Source organism: Anas platyrhynchos, chromosome 5 (assembly GCF_047663525.1).
Source record: "Anas platyrhynchos isolate ZD024472 breed Pekin duck chromosome 5, IASCAAS_PekinDuck_T2T, whole genome shotgun sequence".
Lineage (NCBI taxonomy): Eukaryota > Metazoa > Chordata > Aves > Anseriformes > Anatidae > Anas > Anas platyrhynchos.
Genome location: NC_092591.1, coordinates 17,323,734 through 17,348,450, shown reverse-complemented (window position 1 = coordinate 17,348,450; position 24,717 = coordinate 17,323,734). Strand labels below are relative to the sequence as shown.

At 35.3% G+C, this 24,717-nt stretch overlaps 1 protein-coding gene across 2 annotated transcripts in view; it reads right to left on the bottom strand.

Annotated features, from left to right (window-relative positions):
• The window catches only part of RPS6KA5 (ribosomal protein S6 kinase A5), a 75,549-nt gene that overhangs the window by 5,360 nt on the left and 45,472 nt on the right, over window positions 1-24,717 (bottom strand). The window contains exons 2-11 of one of the 2 annotated variants that reach the window (XM_021279046.4): window positions 23,140-23,267; window positions 22,362-22,445; window positions 18,987-19,090; window positions 12,476-12,626; window positions 10,306-10,467; window positions 8,904-9,029; window positions 8,044-8,177; window positions 4,751-4,844; window positions 3,505-3,675; window positions 7-198 (exon numbers count right to left, since the gene is read on the bottom strand). In XM_021279046.4, the coding sequence (XP_021134721.1) occupies window positions 7-198; window positions 3,505-3,675; window positions 4,751-4,844; window positions 8,044-8,177; window positions 8,904-9,029; window positions 10,306-10,467; window positions 12,476-12,626; window positions 18,987-19,090; window positions 22,362-22,445; window positions 23,140-23,211 (1,290 nt within the window). In that variant the 5' untranslated portion in view covers window positions 23,212-23,267. The remainder of the gene's footprint in view (window positions 1-6; window positions 199-3,504; window positions 3,676-4,750; window positions 4,845-8,043; window positions 8,178-8,903; window positions 9,030-10,305; window positions 10,468-12,475; window positions 12,627-18,986; window positions 19,091-22,361; window positions 22,446-23,139; window positions 23,268-24,717) is intronic. The other variant, XM_038179657.2, reaches the window with a different exon arrangement.

The following is a 24,717-nucleotide window of genomic DNA, read 5'->3' as shown; positions in this document are numbered from 1 at the left end:
ACTTACCAGAATGACCCCCAAACTCCAGAGGTCACAGGATTCATCATAACCATTGTGATTCAAGAGCTCTGGGGCAGCATAATGTAGAGTAAAACATGGAGTCTTCAGAGGCTGATTATCAGGCGGTTTTAAACGAGCAAAGCCAAAATCAATTATTTTTATTTCTGAATTATCGCTTTCATCTGTAAACAATAAATTCTGAAAAGCAAATACAAAATCAATACTAGCACTGGTTAGAAAATTGTTTAGAACACAACAGTTACTTCTATTCTACATCTGTTACTAAAAAAAAAAAATCTCATTATGTAAATAGGCACTGGGAAACACTGGAAAAAAATGGAAAAGTACAAATAACGGTACTCTGGGATATAAGAAAACACAATGTGTAGATTTGCCTCCTGTGTATCTGCAAGTTAGAATAGTTCTGCCTGGGAGTATTAATGAAAATGAGTATTTAGCAGAGACCAATGGGAAAAATAATTTGTGGAACATTGACAAGAAAAAAAAGCAAAGACAACACACTAAACAGTCATGAAGTTTCAAAGACAAAAGCTTGAAATGAAAAACTGTCTTTTCCACAGACAAAGAGAAATTTTCTTCAGCTTCCACTTCCTTCTGGCATATTGTGAATGACAGCTTTCTTGTAAGTGGAATTCTTGGTACATGCCTTGTCTTGGGACTGAATGGTCTTTGGTCCTCAAGTGGTAATGTGCTTAAGTCATATTGCCACAAGAGCACAGAAATCCAAAATAATAATTTGAAAGCGAAGGACAGAGGACTAGAATTGCTCAGTTGTGTATCAACAGCTGTCTGGCATGAATCTCAAAGGCAACAGAGATAAGTTTTCTGTGAGACTTGGGATCAATGCCATTTAAGCACAGAAGGTCACAGAACAGAGCAATCTCAAGCCAAGCCTACTCTTCACACCAAGGTAATGAAACTTTAGTACAGCTGGTCCTGAAAATTTCAGCCTAACAGCTGGAATGTGGCATCACAGACTTGACGAAAGACAAACTGTCAGTTCAGGAGAGTATTTAAGGCAATCTATTCTTTTCTATCTGTATATTTCTCAAGAAAGATCCAAGAGTGAAGCTAAGTCTTCAGGAAACTGGCTGAGGCCAAGATGAAGTTACTGATTTCTAACTTCCATTGAACTTTTGAGAGAAGAGAGATGAGCAAAAATTTGCTGTTACCTTCACTGTTTGATCTATGCAATGGTAAGGAAAGTCTCAGTATAAGAAATCCTACAGCCTTATGTAATTCTGTAATACAAAAAAGTGAATGACTGAATACAAAATAATTAATTTCAAACTCTCTACGAAGGGAAAAAAATGATTGCTAGACCGCAAGCAGATCAATAAGGAAAACCTGAGAGTATCCATTATGTATAAGAGGTAACAGTTGCTATAAAACAGTATTTTTTCATTCTGTACTGTTGTTATAGGTTAATTCACAATCAGAAAAGTCAATTTTCCATACTAAAATGTTGTGCAAAAATGTATCTGAAGGTAGACAGCAAAAATATTAAGACAATGAGGATAGGTAATTAATACAATCATCTTTTTTCAATGGTGAAGGCATATAGCCAATAAATAAATGAAGAATCTCAATAACATTGTTTTAGAAAGACCTCCATTCTTGAGCTGAAAATGAAATTGGTTATGTACAGAAAGAAAGTTACAGTCCAAATGTCCTAATTTGGGTTGACTGTTCTGTTGATTAGGTAAATATAGCATGTTTCTCAAACACCCACACTTAAAGCCGTATATAAAGTCCGTATATGGTTTAAGGACATGTAAACATTAGATCTGTCTTGATGTATATTTTCTAATATCTTTGGACCCCAACTCACAGATCAATGGTAACTTCACAGAAGCAATCCCCAAATTCCTCTACTGATCATTCCTCCAAATGGTCACATATGCTGTATGAATTCTTTTTCTTTTTTTTTGTGTGTATTCCCTGATTTTTTTTTCCTATCCAGTACTTTTCAACAGGAGCAACATAATTCTCTATATGTCTTTTAACAGAAAGATGCACTAACCGCATCTATATTGGGATGCCTGCATATCCCATACTAAGTTCATGTCTGAACCTAAAATAGTAACTTTCAAAACAACAAGCAGGAAGTAGACAGGCTGGTTGAGTCCAGCTCTGTGGAGGCTCAGTGGAAGCAAAGCATCCTGCAAGTTGTTTGCTAAATAACCCTTCATTACATTGACTTCCCAGGCTTCTGTTCTTTAACATGATGTAGAATTGAAGACTGCTGAATTTATGATGCAGCTGAAACCCTGCTTTATAGAACCTGGCCTTTTAAGCTGGCAATACCAATAAAATTAGAAGATGAGAAAAAGCATTTTTATTTTTTGTCCATTCAACAATGACATGTTTCAAAAGCTGTTTTCTTTATGGTGTGAGCAAAGAAATTCTTTCTAAGAGTCATGTTTTCAACTGACACAATGGAATTTCATAGTAGCCCTTTTTATTTCATTGTTTACTTATTACACAGACTCCACTAAAGAGATACCTTCAAATACACAGGTTTTGGACTGATTTTCAAAAAACTCTCTAATACCAACATCTGGAAGTCTTCTTTACATGTTGATTTCGAATTACTATAAGAGAGGCAAGTTTGTAATATACCAGAAGCAGTGTTTAGAACACAAGAAGCTGTGTTACAAGAGGATGAAGCATCAGTAGGAATGGTGGATCATTTTAAAAGGCAGACTGACAGTTATTTCCTGAGGTATTACAATATCAATACAATATAACATCCTTAATGGACAAACTAACATGAATCTACACCATTCCCGGACTAAAGAAACCTAACACCTATCTAAGACCGTTGGTGGCAAAGAAAAACAGTAGAAGGAGCAAATGTTGGCTCCAAGAAGCAGAACAAAGCCAGTGGTCAATTGTAGTATAGTAAACTGAATTGTCTGGAAGGCAAGATGATGCAGCACAGTAAAAATACTATGAAAGCTCATAACAATTAATTACTGAAAAATACATATTAAATAATATAATTGTTTCTTTAGAGAAACTGCTTAATTCACTGAACTCAAACCACACATCTCCATTAGTTGGCTGTGTTAGCTTGTGATTCATGTTGTGTGTAAGTGGGAGGATATGATGGGACAAGGGTCTTGTAGGTGCATCCAAAAGAAGCCCCAACAGGGGAATTAAGATCAAACAGAAGGTAGAAATGTACAGATAAAGCAATCAACCACCCTAGCTCGTCTTGTGAACTGCTTTTTACTGTAAGTATATACTTACTACTAGTAAAAACTGTCCACAAATAGACAAGGAATGTTTTCGAACACATTCCAGTGTTAATTGTTTACAAAATTTAAAATGCTTCGTAACAGTTACCTTTATTATGATGAAAAAAATACCTACAGAATTTGCTAAGTAAAAACAATAACTTTTTATTTAAAAAATAAAAAAACAGAAGTAGAAAAGTGTAATAACTTAAGGCCAAAATGTGTCAGAAAGTCACTATACCTCTGGTTTCAGATCTCTGTGGACTACTCCTACATCGTGCATATGGCTCACTGCTGAAACAAGTCTGCGCATAATATGGCTGGCTTCTGTCTCACTGAAATGCTGCTTCTTCTGAATACGTTCGAGCAATTCTCCTCCCTTCAGCAATTCCATTACTAGAAAAGTGTGAAGCTAGAACAATAAAGAAAAACTTGGGATGTTAGAAATTCACACATTAGCACACATCAACTGCAATTCAAATGTCTTGCTATTAAACAAATAGCAGACTTCTCAGAAGGCTTTATGAGGAATGGAAAGTGGAGTTAGCATTCTCAAAAGGCACGCAATCATCACTAGCATTTCCTTCCCCTGAATGACAGTAACGAATGTAATATTTGCAAGCCAAGGAAAAAAAGCTCTGAGAAGAGGTCAAGAAATTATTTTTAAAAAAACCTTCATGAACAGAAGGTGCACAGTATTTACGTATTAAAGAACAGAAAGATAGCTCTGTATACAGAAAGCAGCAAGACTACTAATACATAATTTAATTAGACTGATACTAGAGAAAGAAAAAAAATGGAACTTTCTCAGACATAAACTGCATAAATGTTACAACTAAAAAATTCTGATCAGTTCTGGACTTCAGAATATTGTGCACCTGAGTAATCAGGATGATAAAATCTGGAAACTACCATGAGCAAATAAAAATACAATGGTTTGCTGGTTGAGAGTAGCCTATTTATTTTCAGAACAACCTGAACTTTTTTTTTTTTAAATATGTTACTAAGTATAGCTGTTTTACCCAAATACACATGAAAAAAGTTCCTTATCCTACACACGTGTACTTGCGCTATACTAAATAAATGCCAAAAAAAGGCTTCCTTATCATTAAAGGTTACACTGCAGATTTCCAAATAGCTTCACAAATATTTTAAGATTCATGGCACCTTCAGGAAAAGTGAGTAGGTATCTCAGTTTTATAGATATGGAAACAGTTCCATGAATATATTGTAGGATAATTAACTATGTAGACCAATGACAGAACCAGAAACAGAATCCATGACTAAATCTTTCAAATACATTTTGATGTGCAAAAGTAAATGATGGTTCCCTTGAATGCAGAACTGTTGCTTCATCTTTGGAATTAGACAAAAGCACTATGAAAAAAGATGCCTACACAATAACAGTACACTTAACTCCTAAAAGTACTTGGGAAATCACAAGGCAATGTGTTTAGCAAATAGAGATCACAGTTTCTTCACAATACCTGGTCATGGTAAATTTCATGTAACTTCACTACATTGGGGTGTCCCTCGCAGAGTTTCAGAGCTGTTATTTCTCTCTGGGTGTTGGCTTCCATTCTGGAAAAATTGAGCAAACATTTTGTACCAATTTTACTGAGCAAATTGCACATTCAAAGTGTTACACCTATTTAATTGTTTGCAATCCAGATTTTTGAACATTACAACTGCTTGAACGCAATTAAAACCATATTCAACGTAAGCAGAGCAAAATTCTCTGCATAACCCTGCAAGTTAGGACATAAGAAAAACCACACCCAAATCAGACAATGTTTTTGATGCAACTGGAACTTACTACAGCAAAAGCTGAAATGGTATTACAAAATAGTTTCTATCTAAAACAAACCTTTCCCTTAGTCCAGGGCAATTTGACTTCACCTCTGTTCCTACAAATGTGTTAGCTCAGCTATATCCTGAAGATTCAAATTATTGTCCCAACACTTTCTATTCTTACAGAAGACTAATGCTGCCACAGTTCTAGGGAAACTACGAGCTCCTACTAGGAAAAAAGCAGTATCATCATCTATATAGGAACTGTGTTATACATATGAAACCCTGAATAGGTGGATTGAAAAATCCAAAATGGAACAGATAAGAGACTTGCTCCAAAGCAAAAATCAATTCACAATTTTTTTTAGGTACTTAAATATCTATAGCCCCCACCCCCCATCACCCCTAGAATAATGTGGTGAACTTCATAAAAACTACATGAATGGTGACTGAGGAGAATAATTTGTTTTTCTCTAATAAATATGTTGATTTAGTTTGGACCAAGAATGCATGAAAATTTTTGCCAAAACTCTTTCCTACTAAGTAAAAAAGGCTAATCTTGTACTGCTTAGGAGAATGGTCTTATGAATAACACAGACAGAATCTCGCTCACCACATGTTCTGTATTTCTGGTTTCATAAAAATTGTTTTTCTAATTCAGACCAGAACTGTGATGAGAATTTTGTACAAGAAAAAGCTGTTTTTTTGTGGACTTCAAATAATCCAGGAGTGAACTAAGCTGTTCCTCTGCTGATTTTGTTGTTTAAACTTAAAATGATTTCAGGTCCTTAAGAAAATCGAAAACTGTCTCAGATAATCTTTTCCTCCTAGAGAAAATACTATGAGAGGGTGGACTAGGAAACAGATAAAAAAAGGCTCAATATCATAAACATAAACCTTTGAAATTTGTGCCTAGATTTTTCTGAATATCTCTTCTCTATAAATAGTTACCACCTCAGATTTGTAGACAGACAATATTATGAAAAATCAACAGGAGCTCTGAAACTAACTCAAGCAAGTGTACAGGAATCCATTGTTTCATGGGGCTTCAGAAAACAGAAAAAAAAATCAAATTTTTGTATGGCGGCAGATCCAGCAGTACTAAAAGCAAAAACACAGAGGAACTCTTGATCTTAGCTTTCATCCCAAGTACCATGAAAAGGTTTGCCTATGTGTAGGATTCAATTTTTTGGTATCTTTAATGGGTGGGATTAAAAGACTATCTGGCTGAGGCAAAAAAGTTAGTAAAAACTCAGCATGCTTTTCCTATTAGCAAGAATTATTACTGTGGTCCTTAGAGCAGTATTATTCACTGTTTAACAGCTTCTCATTCTGTGCTGGTTTGTGCCAACTTACTCAGTGTGTAGGTTTATTGCTACCTCTAAATACTACATAAACATGCTCTGAGTGACTCACAGCCTTTAGTCCTGAAAAAGTCTTTTTACGCAGACCACTTCTTACCTTCATTCAGCCTGGTCCACCAAGATGAAGGAGAAAGAGCAAAAGAGCCTGTGAGTAATATCACTTAGGGATGTCATTCCTAAAAGCTCACATCTATGACAGAAGTCAATACTAGTTTGCTAACTGTTAACTAGAAACAATAAATCCATTATTTAAGACAGATTTCTCCTTAAGATGAGATGGGAATACTGATCTGCAGTTCCGCCTGCACCACAGAAAAAAAAATCTGAATGTAGACACAAGGCAGATACTTGAATTAAAATACCTAATGTAGGTGTCTACTGCATACTGATTGTCTAAGGACCAAGCGTAACGAGTGAGATTCTGATTAATGAAGTTGACAGGGTGAATAAAATATATACCTATAATAGGATTCAGTTACCTAAGCATAGGAGAGCCTGGAAGACACCAGCCATGAAGACATCTACATAAAGGTTTAGTAGCAGTCACCAGACTGATGCAAATTGGAGGACTCGTAGGACACCAATGAATGCTAAAATAGCACTAGATTGATGCCTGTGTTTAAATAACTGAATCCCACTGCTAGTGCCTGGTCATTTGAGTCTCTCTGTAGGTTCCACTAATACTTTTGACTATGTCACCATAAATCACAGAAGACCTTAGAATGCTTGCTCACACGCACTTATCCCATTCAAAAGGCATGTGAACAAACACTTAAGTCTGGTGGACAGTTACTTCTAGGCTCTAGAAAAACAGAGGTACAGCCAAATGTCTTGGAAGAAGAGATCCCTGTGAACACTCATTCTGATGGTAGAACATTTACGCTTTTCCCTTCCCTTTTCTGCCAGCACTGTACAACATGCTAGGGACATATTTAATAATGAATACTGAGCAAAATGAAGCTAAAAACCCATCCAATCCTCAAAGAACCCTTTGTCTTTATTTTTCTCTGGGCAGAAACTGCCAGAAGAATCTATTCTGGAAGAGTACCAGATGGTCCCCCTGAGCAAAGTGAGACAGCTGCCTCTCCATTGTGGTGTTCTCTTCAGAACATCCAGGAAACAGATGTAATGTAAAACTCGATGGTCTAATTACATTTTACACACACGCGCGTTCGCATGTGCATGCATACACACACACACACACAAATTAATTAGATCCAAGGGAAACCAAACTATAGATACTTCTTAAAAACCATGGCCTAGAAAATCAGTTGGACTGCCTAGAAAAGGGAACTAGCATAAACCTACAGTTTACTTAGGTCTAAAGACAAGAGGAACTTACACCTTTCTCTGGTTTGAAGCAAACCTGGGGAAAACACAGGTAGAGTACAACTATGAACCAGAAAAGCCCTCTTCTTCTCATGTCCTCCCCAGCAAAAAATAACATTTTATTTCAAAAGGCTCTCAGAATTTTTAAAGGTTACTACTATATGTTTCTCTAGATTCTTCAGAATTTATATTTTAAGGTTATTTTTCCACCTTCAAAAATATAGCGAGCATTATTCTAATCCATAGGTGACAGTAAGCAAAGAAAATATTTTTATGGTCTTATAGAATATTTATACCTTTTGCTAATTATTTTTACTGCATACTCTTGGCTAGTTTTCTTGTGTAAGCACTTTCGACAAATGGAAAAACTTCCTTCTCCCAATGGTTTCTCTTTCAGATCCAGTTCATAATGTTGAAAAAATGGAGAGTCCTGTTAGGAAACTGTCTGTATTTAGTTCTGCAGAATACTTTTAGTATACACAGTCAAAGACAAAGAGTAAAGTTTTGTGAGAATTTTTCATCTACATTTAAAATTGTAAAAGAGCTCTCTTTTTGATCAAATATAAGCTTAATTTCTATTTTATAAAATGCATAAAGTTTATTTTAACAATCAAAAACTATATCTTACTTTAAATTAAAAAAACAGTCACTAAACAAAGTATTAGTACTACAATAGCTTAAGGTACAAAATATTCAGACAAACAGGATCAAAGATGGTCATACATACATTTATTCACAAAACTATGTGCTTGTTTGAAGACATCACAATAGCGTCTGTTCTTATAAGGATTCACACAACTATATGTACTTTTGGGCAAATACATCATAGGAATTCTGACACAATTAAAGTACTTTCAAAAATATCTACAATGGTTAGATGAATAAGAACTATCAGGAGTCAAATTACTACTATTATTATATTTCAGTCTTCTGAAAAACTAGACAACCATCTCATTTTTCAGACTAAACTTCAACCACTTCTTAATAGTACCACATGCAAATTATATGCTTGGATCATCTGAGGAGCCATTACAGAGAACAGATAAATGCATAATGACTGTTTTGTAATCTGTGGCATAGCTTGTGATTGCTGCTTTGAAAGTTATATGCAGTTCCAAGTTAACCAAATTAATTTAGCTCTTGATATTATTATTACCTTCATCATAGCACTTCTGGCAATAGTTGTGGTTCCAGGTCTTTCATCCCCAACATAAAACTGAACAGGATCTACTGTAGCTGCATTGCGTTTAAACAAAATAGAAGGTGCAACGAAAGAATATCCCTATTAAATCAGAGACATCAGAAAAGGACAGAATTTGAAATTGTTGCACACAAATGATAATACTGCGCATAAAATATTAGAGGCTTTCAAAGACTTTTAAAAGAAACCATAATGTTCGTAACATATTACAGAAACTGTAATTGGCTAATTGGTGGGTAGCTATTACTGTGTTCAATGTGAACAGATGTCTTTCTGGAAGTGGTTGTATGATTCTCCACAGTTGTAGACAAAATAGTAACAATACAAAAATTCAAGGAAATAATGCTAAAGATCTGGCTCGGTTTCAATTCTTTTGCAGTAGTGATAAAGGCACATAATTCATACCAGCTGGCTTCCCAGAACACCTATAAGTTAAGATGTGAAACAGTTTTTATGCTGTGATATAAGCAACAAACCATCTTAAACAGTAAAACAAAATAAGCTCACGTTAGCGATTTGCCCAGTTTAGGCACAACAAGAACAGCTGTGACTTCCACTGCAGAATGAGTCAGATAGTATTACGACATGCAAAAAGGCTTCCTATAGTCAGTACAAATCTTAAAACTTCCAAAATATGATGCTGTATTCTGCTGTTTTCCTGTACACCAAGCATTAAGTTGCTTAAAAAAAATGACAGTAAAATATAATGAAGCACAAGGTAGGGGAGGAGAGAAAACACTGAACTGCTGTGCACTTCTGCAGTTTGGGTTCCAAGTTTAAGGCTGCACTTGAGCAGTTCACTCATTTGACATCCAGACTCTGCAGAGCAAGTAAGGATCGTTCTTTAGCAGCATGAAGAAGGTGGTGAGGAAAGCTCTGTTTCTGATCTGCATTTAATAGTCTAGTAATTAAAGCACTTATAAAGGAAGTGAAAGACCTACTTTCAATTCTGCAGTTAGTTGCCAGTTCCCAGAGTACCTCAACTAGAGGATAATATCAACATAGGCAAACTGCATGCTGTTGCTGAGGCTGGTAGCCCAGGTTGATGAAGGCAAGGTGACAAGACTTGTAAGGTAAGGAGAATCAATAAAGGACAGACTGACTTTAGTCCAGCTGGCAGGATATTCAGCTGGGAATGGAGAGACACAAAATTTTATGTTTGCACTACAACTGTTTCCAGCTTTCTAATTTTGCAGTCACTGAACAAAAAGACCTGAGAACTGAGACTGGAAATTACATAGATAATTCCCAATAATTTAGAAGGTGGGAAAAACATTCAGCTATATACACAGAATTGTTTAATACCTGTTTTGCTTTTTTTTTTTTTTTTTTTAATTAGTATGAATTCTTAAAATACCTGAAATATTCTTTCCGAAGTCTGAGGGGTTGCTGCAGGAGAATATGTTGGATCCATTTCCGTAAACTCTTCTGCAAAGTTACTGACATCTAATTCATCTCTGATTACTGGTTTAAATGGAGCTGATACTTTTTTGGCAGCTAAATCATCCCAGTTTATATTCTAAACCAAAAATGAGAAAATAAGGTTGAATCAAATAGATACCATGTTCAAAGATATTAAATTTCTCCAAAATTAACCACCTTATTTGCAATTATTTCTGCAAAATACAAGGATAAATGCAACACTTTATGAGTCTCATGGATGTGAATATCTTTCTCCAAGAGTAAGTACTTCAGAGGATTGTTCTTTTTGTATTTTAATAAAGCAGCCTATAGATATCCTAAGACATATCAATAATAAAAATATTTAACACAAATATTATTATTTTAATATAATGGTGGTGATCTCAGACTGTGCTTCACTATAAACTTGGTAAGAAAGCTCAGGGAAACATTCTTACAGCAGTGATTGAAGAAAATCTGGAGCATGAGAGGAGGAGTTTGTTTGTTTTTAAACCATTTTTCTTCCTGATGGAAGATATTGATTGGTGGGAGGAATTAAGAATTATGGTAACAAAGCAAGCTATTTTGCCAGAAATCTTTGCTGTGCAAATCCAAACCCCATTGAGGTGGAGATTCCAATACTGTAATTCTCATAAAGAAATCCATTCAGCCAAATAACATAATTGACATACACCAGAGGGAGATAAATACTCAAACCATCCCAGCTGAAAGTAGGAATTGGTAAAACAAGAACATTACAGATCAGGGAAAAAAAAAACAAAACAAAAAAAAAACACTCAATCCTGAAAATCTCTCCCATAAAAAAGACAGAAATAACACTAAACACATTGCAAATGTAAGGCTCTATGCCTAAAAGATCATCTTCCCACCCCCCCCAGTCTAATTCCACTGAAGGTAAAAGATTATACCTTTCCCTATGAACCTGTTATTTCTTCTGTCAACAACAAAGTACCTGTGATACTAACACTATAGTGTATATCACAAATGAGTCTTACCTAAGACGTCAGAGACTAAGTTTCAACATTCATCAACATATTTGGGCAATTTTTTCTTGCCAAAACTTTGGTAAGAAAAGGCAAGATCAAATTTATAATTATTTCTCATAAAAAGACTACAAAGAAATGTAGTCTTTACTACATTTAGTAAACAATGGAGATGAGCCAAATAACTGATGTGTAAGCCTCATATTTCTTCCTTTATTTCTGAGGAAACACCACTTATATTCTTGTAAGCCATACTGCATGTACACCATATCTTAAACTTTCATTCCTGATACCTATCCCAATTTACTAATCTTAGCTTCTGAAAGCCCTGCGATAATAATGCCTCTGGATTCAATTCTTACTTAAATAATTGGCTAAAGAGAGAGCATTGATATGGTGGTCATTAGTAGATGGCCCCACTACTATAAATGCACGGAACTGAAATGAAGTCAAGAATAGGAAGTGCTATATGAGGAAAACATGTATCTTCCAAAACAAACACTGAATAAAGGAAGCTAACTCTATAGATATTTGTCAGACCCTCTATAAAAGGAACGAAATACAGAAGACATGAGAAGAAATTCAGAAGTTAAAAAGCCAAGATACTGCACATGCAAAATGTTATGATAATTACATTGAATATATTTATTTGAAAGGTCTAATTTATAATACCAACTTTAAATACTCCAGAACTGACAGTACAGTTGATTAGGGAAACAAAAACACAGAAGAGTTTATCACCAATGGTGAAATTAATCAATGTTCAAATTCACTAGTAATATTAGCACTATCTTTCTTTTAAAAAAACAATACACAACATATAAATGAAGAGTTCTTCCATTAAACCTTCTGGTTTAACTAGCACAGCTTTTGGCTGCTTCACATAGGTGATAGAAACAAATACAGAAGAAATTAGAAAGCTACTATGCCCTTGCTGTAGCATGCACAAAAAACATACACACAAGTACATGGATTTTCTTATTAACTTCAATGAAATTCTTTAAGCAATTAATACACCTGTAAGCTACTCTGTTACCAAAATAATGGAATTTCTTTAGACATGGATTTTAAAAAAATTAACACAGAGTAAGCGGTATTTGGGGAAATTTCTTTTTTCTTTACCTGGAAAAAGGGATGCTGTTTGATTTCATCAGCATCAGTTGGACCACAACCTAATCTCTTCTTGGGGTCTTTCATCAAAAGACGCTGAATTATATCCTTAGACAGTGCACTCATTTCTTGTGGATAAGGTGGCTCACTTTTTAATATTCTCCTATAAAACAAACAAAATAACATTTATTTGGTAATTACTTAATGTGTTAAACATTAAATCTAAGAGTTACCATACTAATGGCAGTGCTTAGCATTCCATTATCTATGGTACCTGGAGATAGAAGGATGGCAAATGTGGACCAACTATTATTTTTTTTTTTTTTTAAGGAATATCTGAGGAAAAACAGACATGTAAACAGGACACCTGTGGAAGATAAATTAGGCAGTACAGAAGGTCAAATTCACTGGCACAATGCCGAGCACCAACAGAAAGATGTCAGCATGGCTTTTGTAAAGGAAAGTTCCTCCACGCAGATTCCTTAAGAGTTCTTATGAGGAGTTAAACAAGAAGTAGGCAAGAGTGATTTGATCAATGATATCAATCACCATTTGGATTTACAAAAAGCTTTTAGTAAAGTAACTCAAGTTTTTTAAGGAAATTAAGGTGCTAAGAACAGCCCTAGCATAGATAATAATTGGTTCAAAGGCATAAAACAGAGGATCTGAGTAAATGGTCAGTTCTTGCAACAGAAAGAATTACAAGTATTATTTTAGGGGTGTTGTGCTGGGACCTGTGCCGCTGAACAGGCTCCTAGTTGGTCTATGAAGGAAGGTGAGCAATGAGTAGCGTAAGTAGAAATTATCTGTTAAGTTACTGAAGAGCAAGGACAGATGATGAAGAAATACAGGAAGTTCCCATGAAGCAAGACAATCAAAATGACAACTAATTTTTGGTTTACGTAAGGAACTTAATCCATGAGACAAAAATCCATGTAGCTTCCTACATACATTAGTGTTACTATCCAAACAAATACATATAGCTACGACACTTCCATAAAAACATCAACCTGATGCTTGACAGCAGTCAAAACCACAATTCCAATGTTACAAATTATTAGAAAATTAAGAGAACAAACAGAAAACACACTTATGGCACGTAAGGTTTGTCCGTACTTGGTATACTGCGTGCAGTACCTGTGGCCTCCTCTTGCAAGGATGCACTACGACTGGAAAAGTTTTAGAGATAAGTAACGAAATTAATCAAAGATACAGAATGTGTTTCATATGAAGAACTACAAAGGAGGCTAGGACACAGTAGGCAGCAATTTGCCATGCTGTACAAGCAGGTTGCATGTAAGCTGCATTTCATAGGAGAAAGGGACCTCCAAGAATTATGGAGTCCAACTGCTGACTCCACACAGGGCTACCTAAAAATTAAGCAGTATGTCTGACAGTGGTGTCCAAACACTTCTGGAAGTCAATCAGGCTTGGTGCTGTGACCACTTCACTGGGGAGCCTGTCCCAGTGCCCGAATACATGCTAGTGACATTCCTTCAGAAACATTTTTGAAGTTGACTGGTATGGTAAAATAACAGTGATGCTCTGAACCAGTTCATAGGATTACACTACAAAAGTAGTGAAGAACGATACCAATTTCTTCAGAAGTTCTAGGAACGACTTAGAGTTACAGAATTTAAATATGTGAAGCTGTATACACCATAAATAGTACAGAAAGCAAGCTGCCAGAAAAGAAAGACCATATGGGATCAACACATAAAAAAGCACACATTGGTGAAGACTAATCACATAGCTTAATTAAGTAAAGGGAGACTAATTAGTCTGGCTTTAGTGAAGTGCTGTGCTGAAAGGTAAGTCATTGGAGGGTATAGCAGTAGCCCATAAAGTGTTCAGACAAGGAAGCCCAGGATATCAAGATCCTTGCTAGGATGTCTGCGCTTCTGAAAAGAAGATATGGCATCAACCTTAATTTTCTTTTCTGAATCACTTCCATCCTCTTTTTCACTTTATACTTTAGCAGTCCACTAACAGTAGGCAAAGGAAGCAGGAGGAATTAAATATTCCAAGTGGCTACTGTGGTCAAAGCTGCTGGAGGACTACTATGTACCTTCTGCTCCTCCTAGACAGTACGTTCCCTCTAAATTGGGATGAGGTGAGATTAACCCTGCTGATGGGAGCACTCTGGCTGTACTGAAAAGCTTCCAGGCGCTTGAAGATGATTACTACTTGGTCATCTTATCCTTCTCTATGGCAGACTGCAGAACAAAGAGCTAACCCTACTGGTATTGTTTTCCAGGAATATTGATTAGTCTCTCCCATAAGTACTGTAGGCCAAGAACATACATGATAATGAGAAGGGGATGCTAATGAATGATAAGAAGGAGGAGGAGGTGTTTTATCTTCAGTGGAAGATACAGTAGGGGAATGACACCTTAAAGAGAAGAAGCACTTAGAGGTTTATCAGTATCTTCAGAGCCATTCCCTCAGTATCCTTCAGAGCCTTACCTGTTAGTAAAGGCTGCTGAGCCTGACAAATCATCTCAGGAACTGCCTGATTTTCCTATGAAAAAATTCAGATTTGCCACTACTGGTCTCTCCTATCTCCCAGATTAAAAACTACATAGACAGAGCACAGATTTCTTACCTGCTCTTCACTAAAGCAACAGAGATGGGATACATGTTTGCTGGCTGAAGAAAACTTCCTACCACAGGAGGCTGGGTATTTAAAACCAACCACAAATGCAAAAGCCATGTGGCAAAGACTTATACTAAGATGTCAGTGTGAAGAGAATTTGAAGAGGATTCTGACCTCCTTTGTTCTAGCGTTATAGTCTTAAGGACTTAAGCAGGAATGCCCTTGCAGTGCTCAATAAAGGCATCATGAAGACAGTGTCACAGGGGTTTTTCCAACAAGGAGAGCAGATTAGTTCTACTGGTGGAGGGGAGAGTGAAAAATATGCCATTAGCCAGAAGCTGAAAGATACTTCCTAGATCTTTCATTTTAGTTATCTCTGTAAACAGCTTAACTAATCACAATTCTGATCCATTGCAAAGCTGAGAAAATCAAATTTATGTCAGAATATGAAAACATCTATTGGCAATTGGCCAATAGGTCAAATTTCCAAATTAGTCCTATTTTATCTACTTATCTTCTAGCATTACATTGACCGATCTATAAACCATGTTATAAAAACAACTATTCAATATATCTACTGAGCGATACTTTGAAAAGTAAAGCATAAACTACTGACAGCCCACTGAAGATGAGATGCTTGAACAAACATCAATTTGTTATTTGAAATCATAACTATGTAACTTGTTTAAAACCTTAACAGTGAGAAGATAAAAAAACTACTTACAAAGAAAGAAGAAAAAATTTAGGAACTGGCAGGCATTATATGTCAATCTAATATTTTATAGACGAAGGAAAAAATATTTTGGTCAACAAAAATATGTCATTATGAGACAGAAGCTCCCTTTCACCCTCCTCTGTGATTAGGCTGAAAACAGATGCCTGAAACTGATTGTGGAAGTGATGATAATAAAATATCAAAAGCACAAAACATGAAGCTTATGGTTTTATTTCCAACAGGTGAAGGACACAATTACATCATGGTAAACTGAAAGAATCAACCTAGTTAACCACGAGACCCACTAGGTTTATGCTAGAACGGTTACCATAGTTTATCACCAGTGCCCTGGTAACTGTGTATCATAAGCTTCACCAAAAAGATACCAGTCCTAATACTCGGGGAATAAGAGAAAGCAACCTCAAGCTGTAAACCTATTAAAGGGTAGTGGGACAAGCTTCCAAAGCAGAATTTTCACCTGCAGGTTTGAAAACAACTCTACTGAACGCCTTGTCATCTCAGAACTACCAATGTCAGATTCTTTTGTACCACCTTTGAGCAGATGGAACAGTGCACCCCAGTTCTTGCAAGCATTAGCCAAGTCAGAAACTTTGATGGAATACTTACAACTTTCTTGAAACTATCTGCTTTACTCACAGGCTGAATTGATCTGTAGGCAGAGTCACTGATGGGATGTGATTCACGCTACATTTTGCATCAAATGGTTTCCTTTTTGTGGAAGAGATCTCCTTACATATTGCTTGCTACCTGTTCGGAAAGTATCACTGCAGTATCTCCTATCATTTCTTGGACTCTGGACTCCCAACAAGGGTAGACGTGCTGTGCACTGCAGGTAGGTATAAGTTCTACTTGTTTTTAAGCACTTTCCAGGACAAAATTCCAGAAGATACCACACAAATCGGAAGTTCAATTTAATAACTGCTCTGTCCTTGAAAAGATCTGGTAATGACTGGAGTCTTTACAGGTAGAGAATAAAGAATGGCATCCTAGTATATACCTGCAATGCATTTTCCAGTTTAAGGAAGAAATAGTTTCTTGCAAAACTGCAGACAAAATATCCTTGTATCAACTAACAGATAGTCAAATTTCAGCCATCCTCTATGAAGCATAAATAAATTCTAACAAACTATGTCACATAAAGAGCATAGGCCCCAATTAGCGTTATTATGCTAAAACTGTGTCACATGCTTCTACAGATTTTATAGATGCACACAAGTGGAAAAAGACAGATATCTATCTATTCATAACTCAAAAGCTGATAAGATTTTCTAAACTATTGCACAGAAGCAAAATAATGCTCCAAAAACTTCATAGTCATTTTAAGTACCTGTACATATTACAAGACCCTCAAAAATCAGAATTCTGAAATGGATCTGTCTTTCAAGCCAGAATTACAAATCACTCTTAATTAAAGTGAAAACAAACACAGCACCTGCCTATACTTTTGAAGGATGGGGCCCTTTCACAGCTCTGTGGCAATGCAAGTCCAGAATTCTCCAAAATGAAAGGAAGATTTGAGGAGAAGGGAGAAGTAAGGGGAGAAGGGATAGTTGAAATGGATATACACTTGAATAGTTCTGTGGAAAAAAAAATCTAACAAGATTAGTAACCCATAACACCAAGAATGTGAACAAAAAGAGCCTTCAGAGACAGAGGCCTTTAATGTAAGGGAAAACAAAGTATCCACTTAAGTAGCACTCACCATGACAGAGAAGTCCACAGTGCTGTCCAAAAGGTATGATAAAAGAAGTGAACACAATCTCTCATCAGATAGAGTAAAAAAGGTATAAACCATACAGCAACTATTTCTGACAGAACAACTAAACTGTTCATAGGAGACATATTTCATATCAAAACTTTGGTTTAAAACCTAACAGCCTTTGTGACGCACACAGAAATAAACTTTCTATACAAAAATGTCTGAGATTATTTCCCACCCTAGGTAAAAATAAGATAAGGACCCGGATTCATCCAGAACAAGATTGTTTCCTTAAACCTACAAAAACCAAACACTATAGAATTTATGCTTTCAGGGCTGGTGTCTAAGAGAAAGCTGAATTCTCTAGGCCTGCTCTTAGGGAATATAATTTGTGTTTAGAGTAACTCTGCTATCAAGAAAGAAGTTTGTACCAATTTGCCAGTTGCATCACCATTGGCAACTACAGATATCTGATGACATTATCTGCAATTCAGGGTTGTATTTTTATTTTTATTTTTTTATCAGTTTAGAGAGGAAATGAAACTAGAAAGATCCAAGATAGTCATGGAGAGAAGCTGTACAGTATACACAAATGTAGAGTATATAGAAACATAGTATGAACACCAACCAGAATAAAAACATACCAAAGGACAACATCTATACCTGGAAAAAAAGGCAGTCAACTTGTCACAATAAAATTTCAGTCAGAAATTAGAGTAATAGCCATCAGAGAGTGGATGCTGGCAGCCTTGCAGTTTCTCATCTTTGAATTTAACCATAAATTATGAGAAAAAAAATAAGATATTCAAGAGCAGAGAAGAACCTTTCAAAAGACAATCAAACCCTGAAGAACATGCATCTAAAAAGTTTATATGTAAAACACAAGAATGGTATAGGTTACTTGATTTCCATGTTTCATACTCATTTCTTATAAATATGCAAGTATGTCTAGAAAGGATCACGTTCTTTGTTTCATGTCATATACTAACAAAATAAACATTCCCATTGAAAAAAAAAAAAAAAGTGGGAGTAGGGTAAATCCTGGTAATTTAAACTTATACAATGGAGGGGTCTAGCAAGAAAGACAAAAATCTCTCCAGCTAAATACGTCTCAGTATTTAATTTAGTATTCAGTATCAAGATGTCAAATGTGATAATTCTATTTACGTATAATTTCATGTTTCATTTGACTTCCCTTTCAACAGTAAACATGCAATAGGGTTGGGCAGCAGCAGAGCTGTGGTTCCACTGTAGCTTAAACAAAACAGGTCTTTCGTAAAGGTCAGTTCTATTTTATTAACCTCTGCAGATTACTGAAATAACCTGTCTGCTTTCAGATGTCAATCTGTTACACAGAACCAGGTAATGCATGACATATTACCCTGGTAGCTCTTTCTTCCTAAATTCCATATAAAAATTCTCATGAAATATATATTATAGCAAAGCATCAATTTGTGAGCAAGCCCATGTAATGTGCTGTTTTGAACCTTACCTAGAAATCTCTGCTTGAGAATTCTTCTCTCCATCAACTGTAAATGGTGACGCTCCAGTTAACAGTTCATACATAAGAACACCAACACTCCACCAATCAACAGCCTGTAGAAAAACAATAAGTAAGTTATGATACAGCAAAGTAAAATTGTTAATACAAGGAGGAACAAAACAATGCAGCCAGTAAAGAGCTAGCAAAAGGAACAGCCCACCTATTCACAACTGAGGTAAACATGGACAAAACAAAGCTTGAAGGATTGCAGTAATGATTGAAGGTATTTCCTATATTAAATCAGTTACTTTGAAAGCTCTCCACTCGGCTTCTTCAACTAATTTCTCAAGCTGAAGTCTTTCCACTGGCTACTAAAGCTTCACTTGACTTTTTCCCCAGAATTAACTTTGAGTTCTAACATTGGGATATGAAAAGAATTCTGAAACCTACTTGAAATAAAGGAGGTTATACATACTTGAAAAAAATAAATCTTGCTATGAAGTATTGGAACCTGAGCTTTCAGGAGCTTGAGAATGAAACTAAGCAACTTTTAAAAAGTACACTTTAGGTCTACAGCTCACAGTTAATCAGGACACCTGAAATGCTGTGGAACTTCATCTTATATTTCATGGCAACACGTTATCTTTGGCTTCCCATATATTAATCATAGAATCACAGAATCATAGAATGGCCTGGGTTGAAAAGAACCTTAAAGATCATCTAGTTTCAACCCCCCCCTGCTTTGTGCTGGGTTTCCAACCACTAGATCAGGCTGCCCAGAGCCACATCCAGCCTGGGCTTGAATGCCTCCAGGGATGGGGCATCCACAACCTCTCTGGGCAACCCGTTCCAGTGCCTCACCACCCTCTGAGTGAAAAACTTTCTCCTAATATCTAACCTAAATCTCCTGTCTTAGTTTAAAACCATTCCCCCTTGTCATCTTATTAATCTCTCTGACACCTCATAACATTTTATTTATTGTGTTTATTATTTATTTATTATTTTTATTGAAAGTACCAATACGTTAAAAAAAAAGTCTTCAGATAATCCCATAGTCTCTCTGATTTTGTCTGACTATCCCGATACTTGTTTTCAAGGATAGGTAGAGTTACATGGGGACAGAAAACAGAGGTTTTCTAAGAGGGAAGTATTTTTTGAGACAAAATGCTCATATTTACTCCATACTCTCATACCCAATGTTATTTCCGAAAATCTTTTCATTATACAAAAATTGCTTCATATCCATAAAGAATTTTTTCACTCTTTCATAGGAAAAGAAACTACTATGAAAAATAAAGGAAGCAGGTTAGTCATTTAGACAAAATTAATTTAACTACAGGTGTTTGAACTTCTCAATTTTATTTTCATGAAATTTGCATATCCATGAAACTGAAATTATGTTTCACTTGTGCTGACAAAATTAATACATTACAGGAAGACAACCAGTAAATGATGAAAAAGTTGACTTCCTACTTCAGAGGCTGTGGCTTTTTGTTTTGTTTTGTGTTTTTTTTCAATATACACAAAATCTGATGTTTGGTCTATTCATCCAAGAATGTGTAAAGGAACTAGTTGAAGAAGTCTCTGTATTGTCAATAACTCTCCTTGCAAATACACAATGATCAGAGAAGGTCCCAGGAGAAGTGTGTGTTTTTCCAAAAGAGTAGGAGGATCTACAGAATCAGAATCAAACTCTAAAAAAAAATCTGGAGCAAGTTTTTAATACAAACAAGATAGCTATCTAGAAGAGATTAAAAGCAAAAACACTGATTTATAAAGAGCATAGCATACTATGGCAATCTCATTTCCTCTTTTTTAAATAAGATCTTGGGTAGCTAGATAAGCAGTAAATACAAAATACACTAAAAACCTTCAAACACCATGCCAAATAACATTGTCAACAGTTAGCCAAGAATTTGTAAGGTAAACAATTACCAGCACATATAACTGAAAAAAACAAACACCTTTATTTAACAGCTGTTGATCATTTGCCATCAAATTGTTAGGCTATTTCTTTAAGTGTATTATACAGCTCTGCTCTATACCTCATGAAAATATCAAGTAGAATGAATCAAAGATAACAGCACAGAGATTGCTCTTAAAATCAGCAATAGCAGCAATACTACAGAATCTGTAAGCACTTGAGAAAAAAACAAAACACAATCTAAAGTGACTGCTGCATTGGAGAGATCCTCTGAAATTGGCAAGATTAAATTAAAGGAGAAATACAGAGTGCAGAAAATGGAGATTAGATTCATAAATTTGTAAAATTCCATTTTAATAATGATTAAGTAAGCAGTACTGTGAAAAAATATACAAAGATTATAGTGAAACAAAGGTAGGTGTGAGACAACGACTAAATCAAAAGACAAATCAAAATTTTCCATTTTATGTCTAATAGAAGAATCAGGGAGGTAGTCATTCTACTGTACTTCAAACTGCCAACACTTAGCTGAAATACTGTGTCCACTACAGTGTTTCCTACTTGAAAAAATATTACAGGCAAATTTAGACCAAAACAGAAGCAGAATAAACAGACAAAGAACCTTCTAAGGCAAAATCAGACTGAGTTCAGTAATCTAGGAAAAGGAGATAGAGGGTAGAGGGTGACATAATATTTTCCAGTGCTTAAAAAGGCTATTCTAAGATGAATCGTAATCAAGTATATTCCAGGACCCCCAACAGAAAAAAAAACAAAAAACAAAACAACCACGGAGATAATATATTCTCAAAAACTTCTCAGTATAGTAACCAATCAAAATAATTTATCTAGGAATACTGTAGAATTTTTTCAGTGGAATAGAGTTGCAACATTTTTATTTGTTTGTTTGTTTTGAGTTCCATCTGTGAATAACGGTCATCTTAATTGTTGCCATCAGTTACTGACATTAATTCATATAAAAAAATTAGTCTCAAGCTAAGTGGAATTATTTTTTGACAATCAGAATATTTCCCAAACTTACATTAATAATCCACTCAAGACTTCAAATAAGGTAATTGACTAACCTGATGTATAATTGTAAAAATATATCAGAATTAGTCACAAAACAGTTGTTTTTCCACTCCAAACTAAACAGTTTTTAAATAATAGTAAGTATGAGCTAATTTTTTTTGTCCTACTGCACATTTAGAACAAGAGTCAAATAGAACACAAGCGAGCCTCAACAGCTTTAGAAATATGCCTTGTACTTTGGTTAAAAACTAACTTCAAACTGAAAATAAATTATGCCAATGTTTTTTAATATAGGCAATAATCTATTTTAGGGCAACCTGAAATAAGGCACGTTTAAGTAAGACACTATTGCATTCTACAAAAAAACTCAAACTGAACAACAGTGATGCCCAGAGAATTAACATTTTCTCAGTAATAAACTTAGAACATACCTTATCATGTCCTGTATCTCCTCCCCTTACAATATCTGGAGCCATGTATTCTATCGTTCCACAGAAGGAATACGCTCTCTCATTCTAGCAAAAAAAAAGAAAACAAAATTCATATCAAATGATTATATTGTCCTAATTATATGGGACATATCTGGCTAACAGTTCCAAGATGCTGCCAGCAAATCTTCTCCAAATAGAACTGCTAGCTAAATCATACTCCAATCATATGCAGAGATGTATCACACAACACTACAAACTATTTATAGTTTTCTACAAAAAAAATAAGATGTCATAAGCTTGTGTGGTAGTCTAACATAAGCACACAAAAATTAATGTATTGATATTTAAAAACATTCCTATTAGTCTAAATGAGCTATACATTTCAGAACCACACATCATTCCTCAAGGCAATACAGACACATTCTGAAGGCTGCAATATCAATACTCTAAACAAATGAAATGCTTAAGTTAAAAAGAGTGATTCATTGTAAGATGTATGACTTGACTAAATTAGATAAAAGATCCTTTGGGTTCTCCATATTTAGGAATTTATTACGACCTCTAGAAAAGTAATTCCCTTTCACAAAACGCACATAAAAACCCAACGTTCTCTCAAGAAGAGACTTGGAGAGAGACAAGAGAGAGAAAGAGAAAAGCAAACAGACAGACAGAGTTGTAAATTTAAGTTTATTCTATATACTGAAGTTATTGTTTTGATTATGTTCAAAACTAAGCTGCTTTCACAGGCATGTATAATTGTTCCCTGAGAGCGATTTACCTTTGAGGTCAACATGAGGTCATGCTGGACCTTGCTAATGACGAAAGCACATGTGTTTGGGCCATGCAACATTGTTCCTCCCTTATCCTTCAAGCTTCTAGCATTTGGGGGAGAGATCCTGACAGGTCCTTTAAAGAAGAGTGTTCAAAAAAGCAAATATTTCAAAAGTCAGGTTTTACATTCGTAGATGCAGATTTGGAGTTTAAAACAGGTGCTACATAAAAGATCGTACTGCACTAATGAGAGGAAGCTCCTAAAATCCGAAATAGTGCTCAGTGCTACCATGAGGCAGAAAAAAATAAACAGTCCAACAGCATATTCATAAACTGTACTTATTAAAATACATACACTGTGACTGTTTTTTTTTTTTTTTTGGGGGGGGGGTTGGGCTTTTTATTTTTTGTAAATTTCTGGGTTTAAAATAGTTCTGAGCCTCATTTGGTTCAAATATTAACTTGAAATATCAACTTCTGAGACAAAGCCATAAAATAATACACTTTTCATGTTACCACTTTCTTTTGACACAACTACTGTTTCTCTTTTATTGTCTTTTCCAGTACCTGTTATCCAAAGAAAAATAGTGTGATAAAAAGCAAAAACAAAACGAAAAAGTCAGAAATTCCTAGCCCTCCATCCGGGTGTTAGCCAACCTGAAGTACTATCTCTCCGTTCGCTCTTCCTTCAGCTGGGGCAGGAAGGAAGGAGGGAAGAAGGGGAGGAAGGAAAAGGAAGGGGAGTGAAAAACACAAACTGAAACCTTCCTTCACCTTCTGTCTGCCCAAAGTACCCTTGCAAAAGACAATGCAGCCAAGCTGAGATTTAGGAAAACAATTTATCATGTTGATATATCAAAAAAAAAAAAAAAAAAAAAGGGAAAAAGGGAGGAGGGGGGATGAAAACTGTATCATTTAGCTAGCTGCAAATTCAGTGAGTTATCTTCAAAATTATGTTTCTTTGTCTCTAAGGTGTGTTGTAAAACTAGGCTTCAAGGTACTAGAATGACGAGAAAGAGACTGGGGATTTAGATACGAGCATATACCATGGTACAGAAGCCCCCTTATGATCTCAAGTATCCAGCACGGGAATATACTTGCGCTGGTGGGAGGGCCCAGTGAAAACATTTCAAAAGATACAAAATTATGACCAATAGATTTTTAAGGAACTATCAAAAAAGTGTGTATATACATATATATATATATATATATACACACACATGTATGTATATATATATATATATCAAGGTTATTCTGACTTTCAGTTATATTTAGCTTTTCTCTAGAACATCAAAAATAAAAACAATAATTCACTTTCTACCATTCACCAAACTTTACCTTTTAATGAGAGACTGAATTTTGAAAACGGTATTTAAAATTATTCTTTCTTTCTTAAGTTCATGCCTGAGATATTTTTTGTCCCTTGCAAAAAAAAAAATCTTTAAAACTCCCAAGATAATTGTGAAGGCTTAACAAATTGACACTGTATCTTGTAAAATATTTTTCTGTAATTAAATTTCAATACCAAAAGAAAGTCATACTGTAAGTGACAAATGGTTCTTTGTAGATCGAACACTCCAGGATA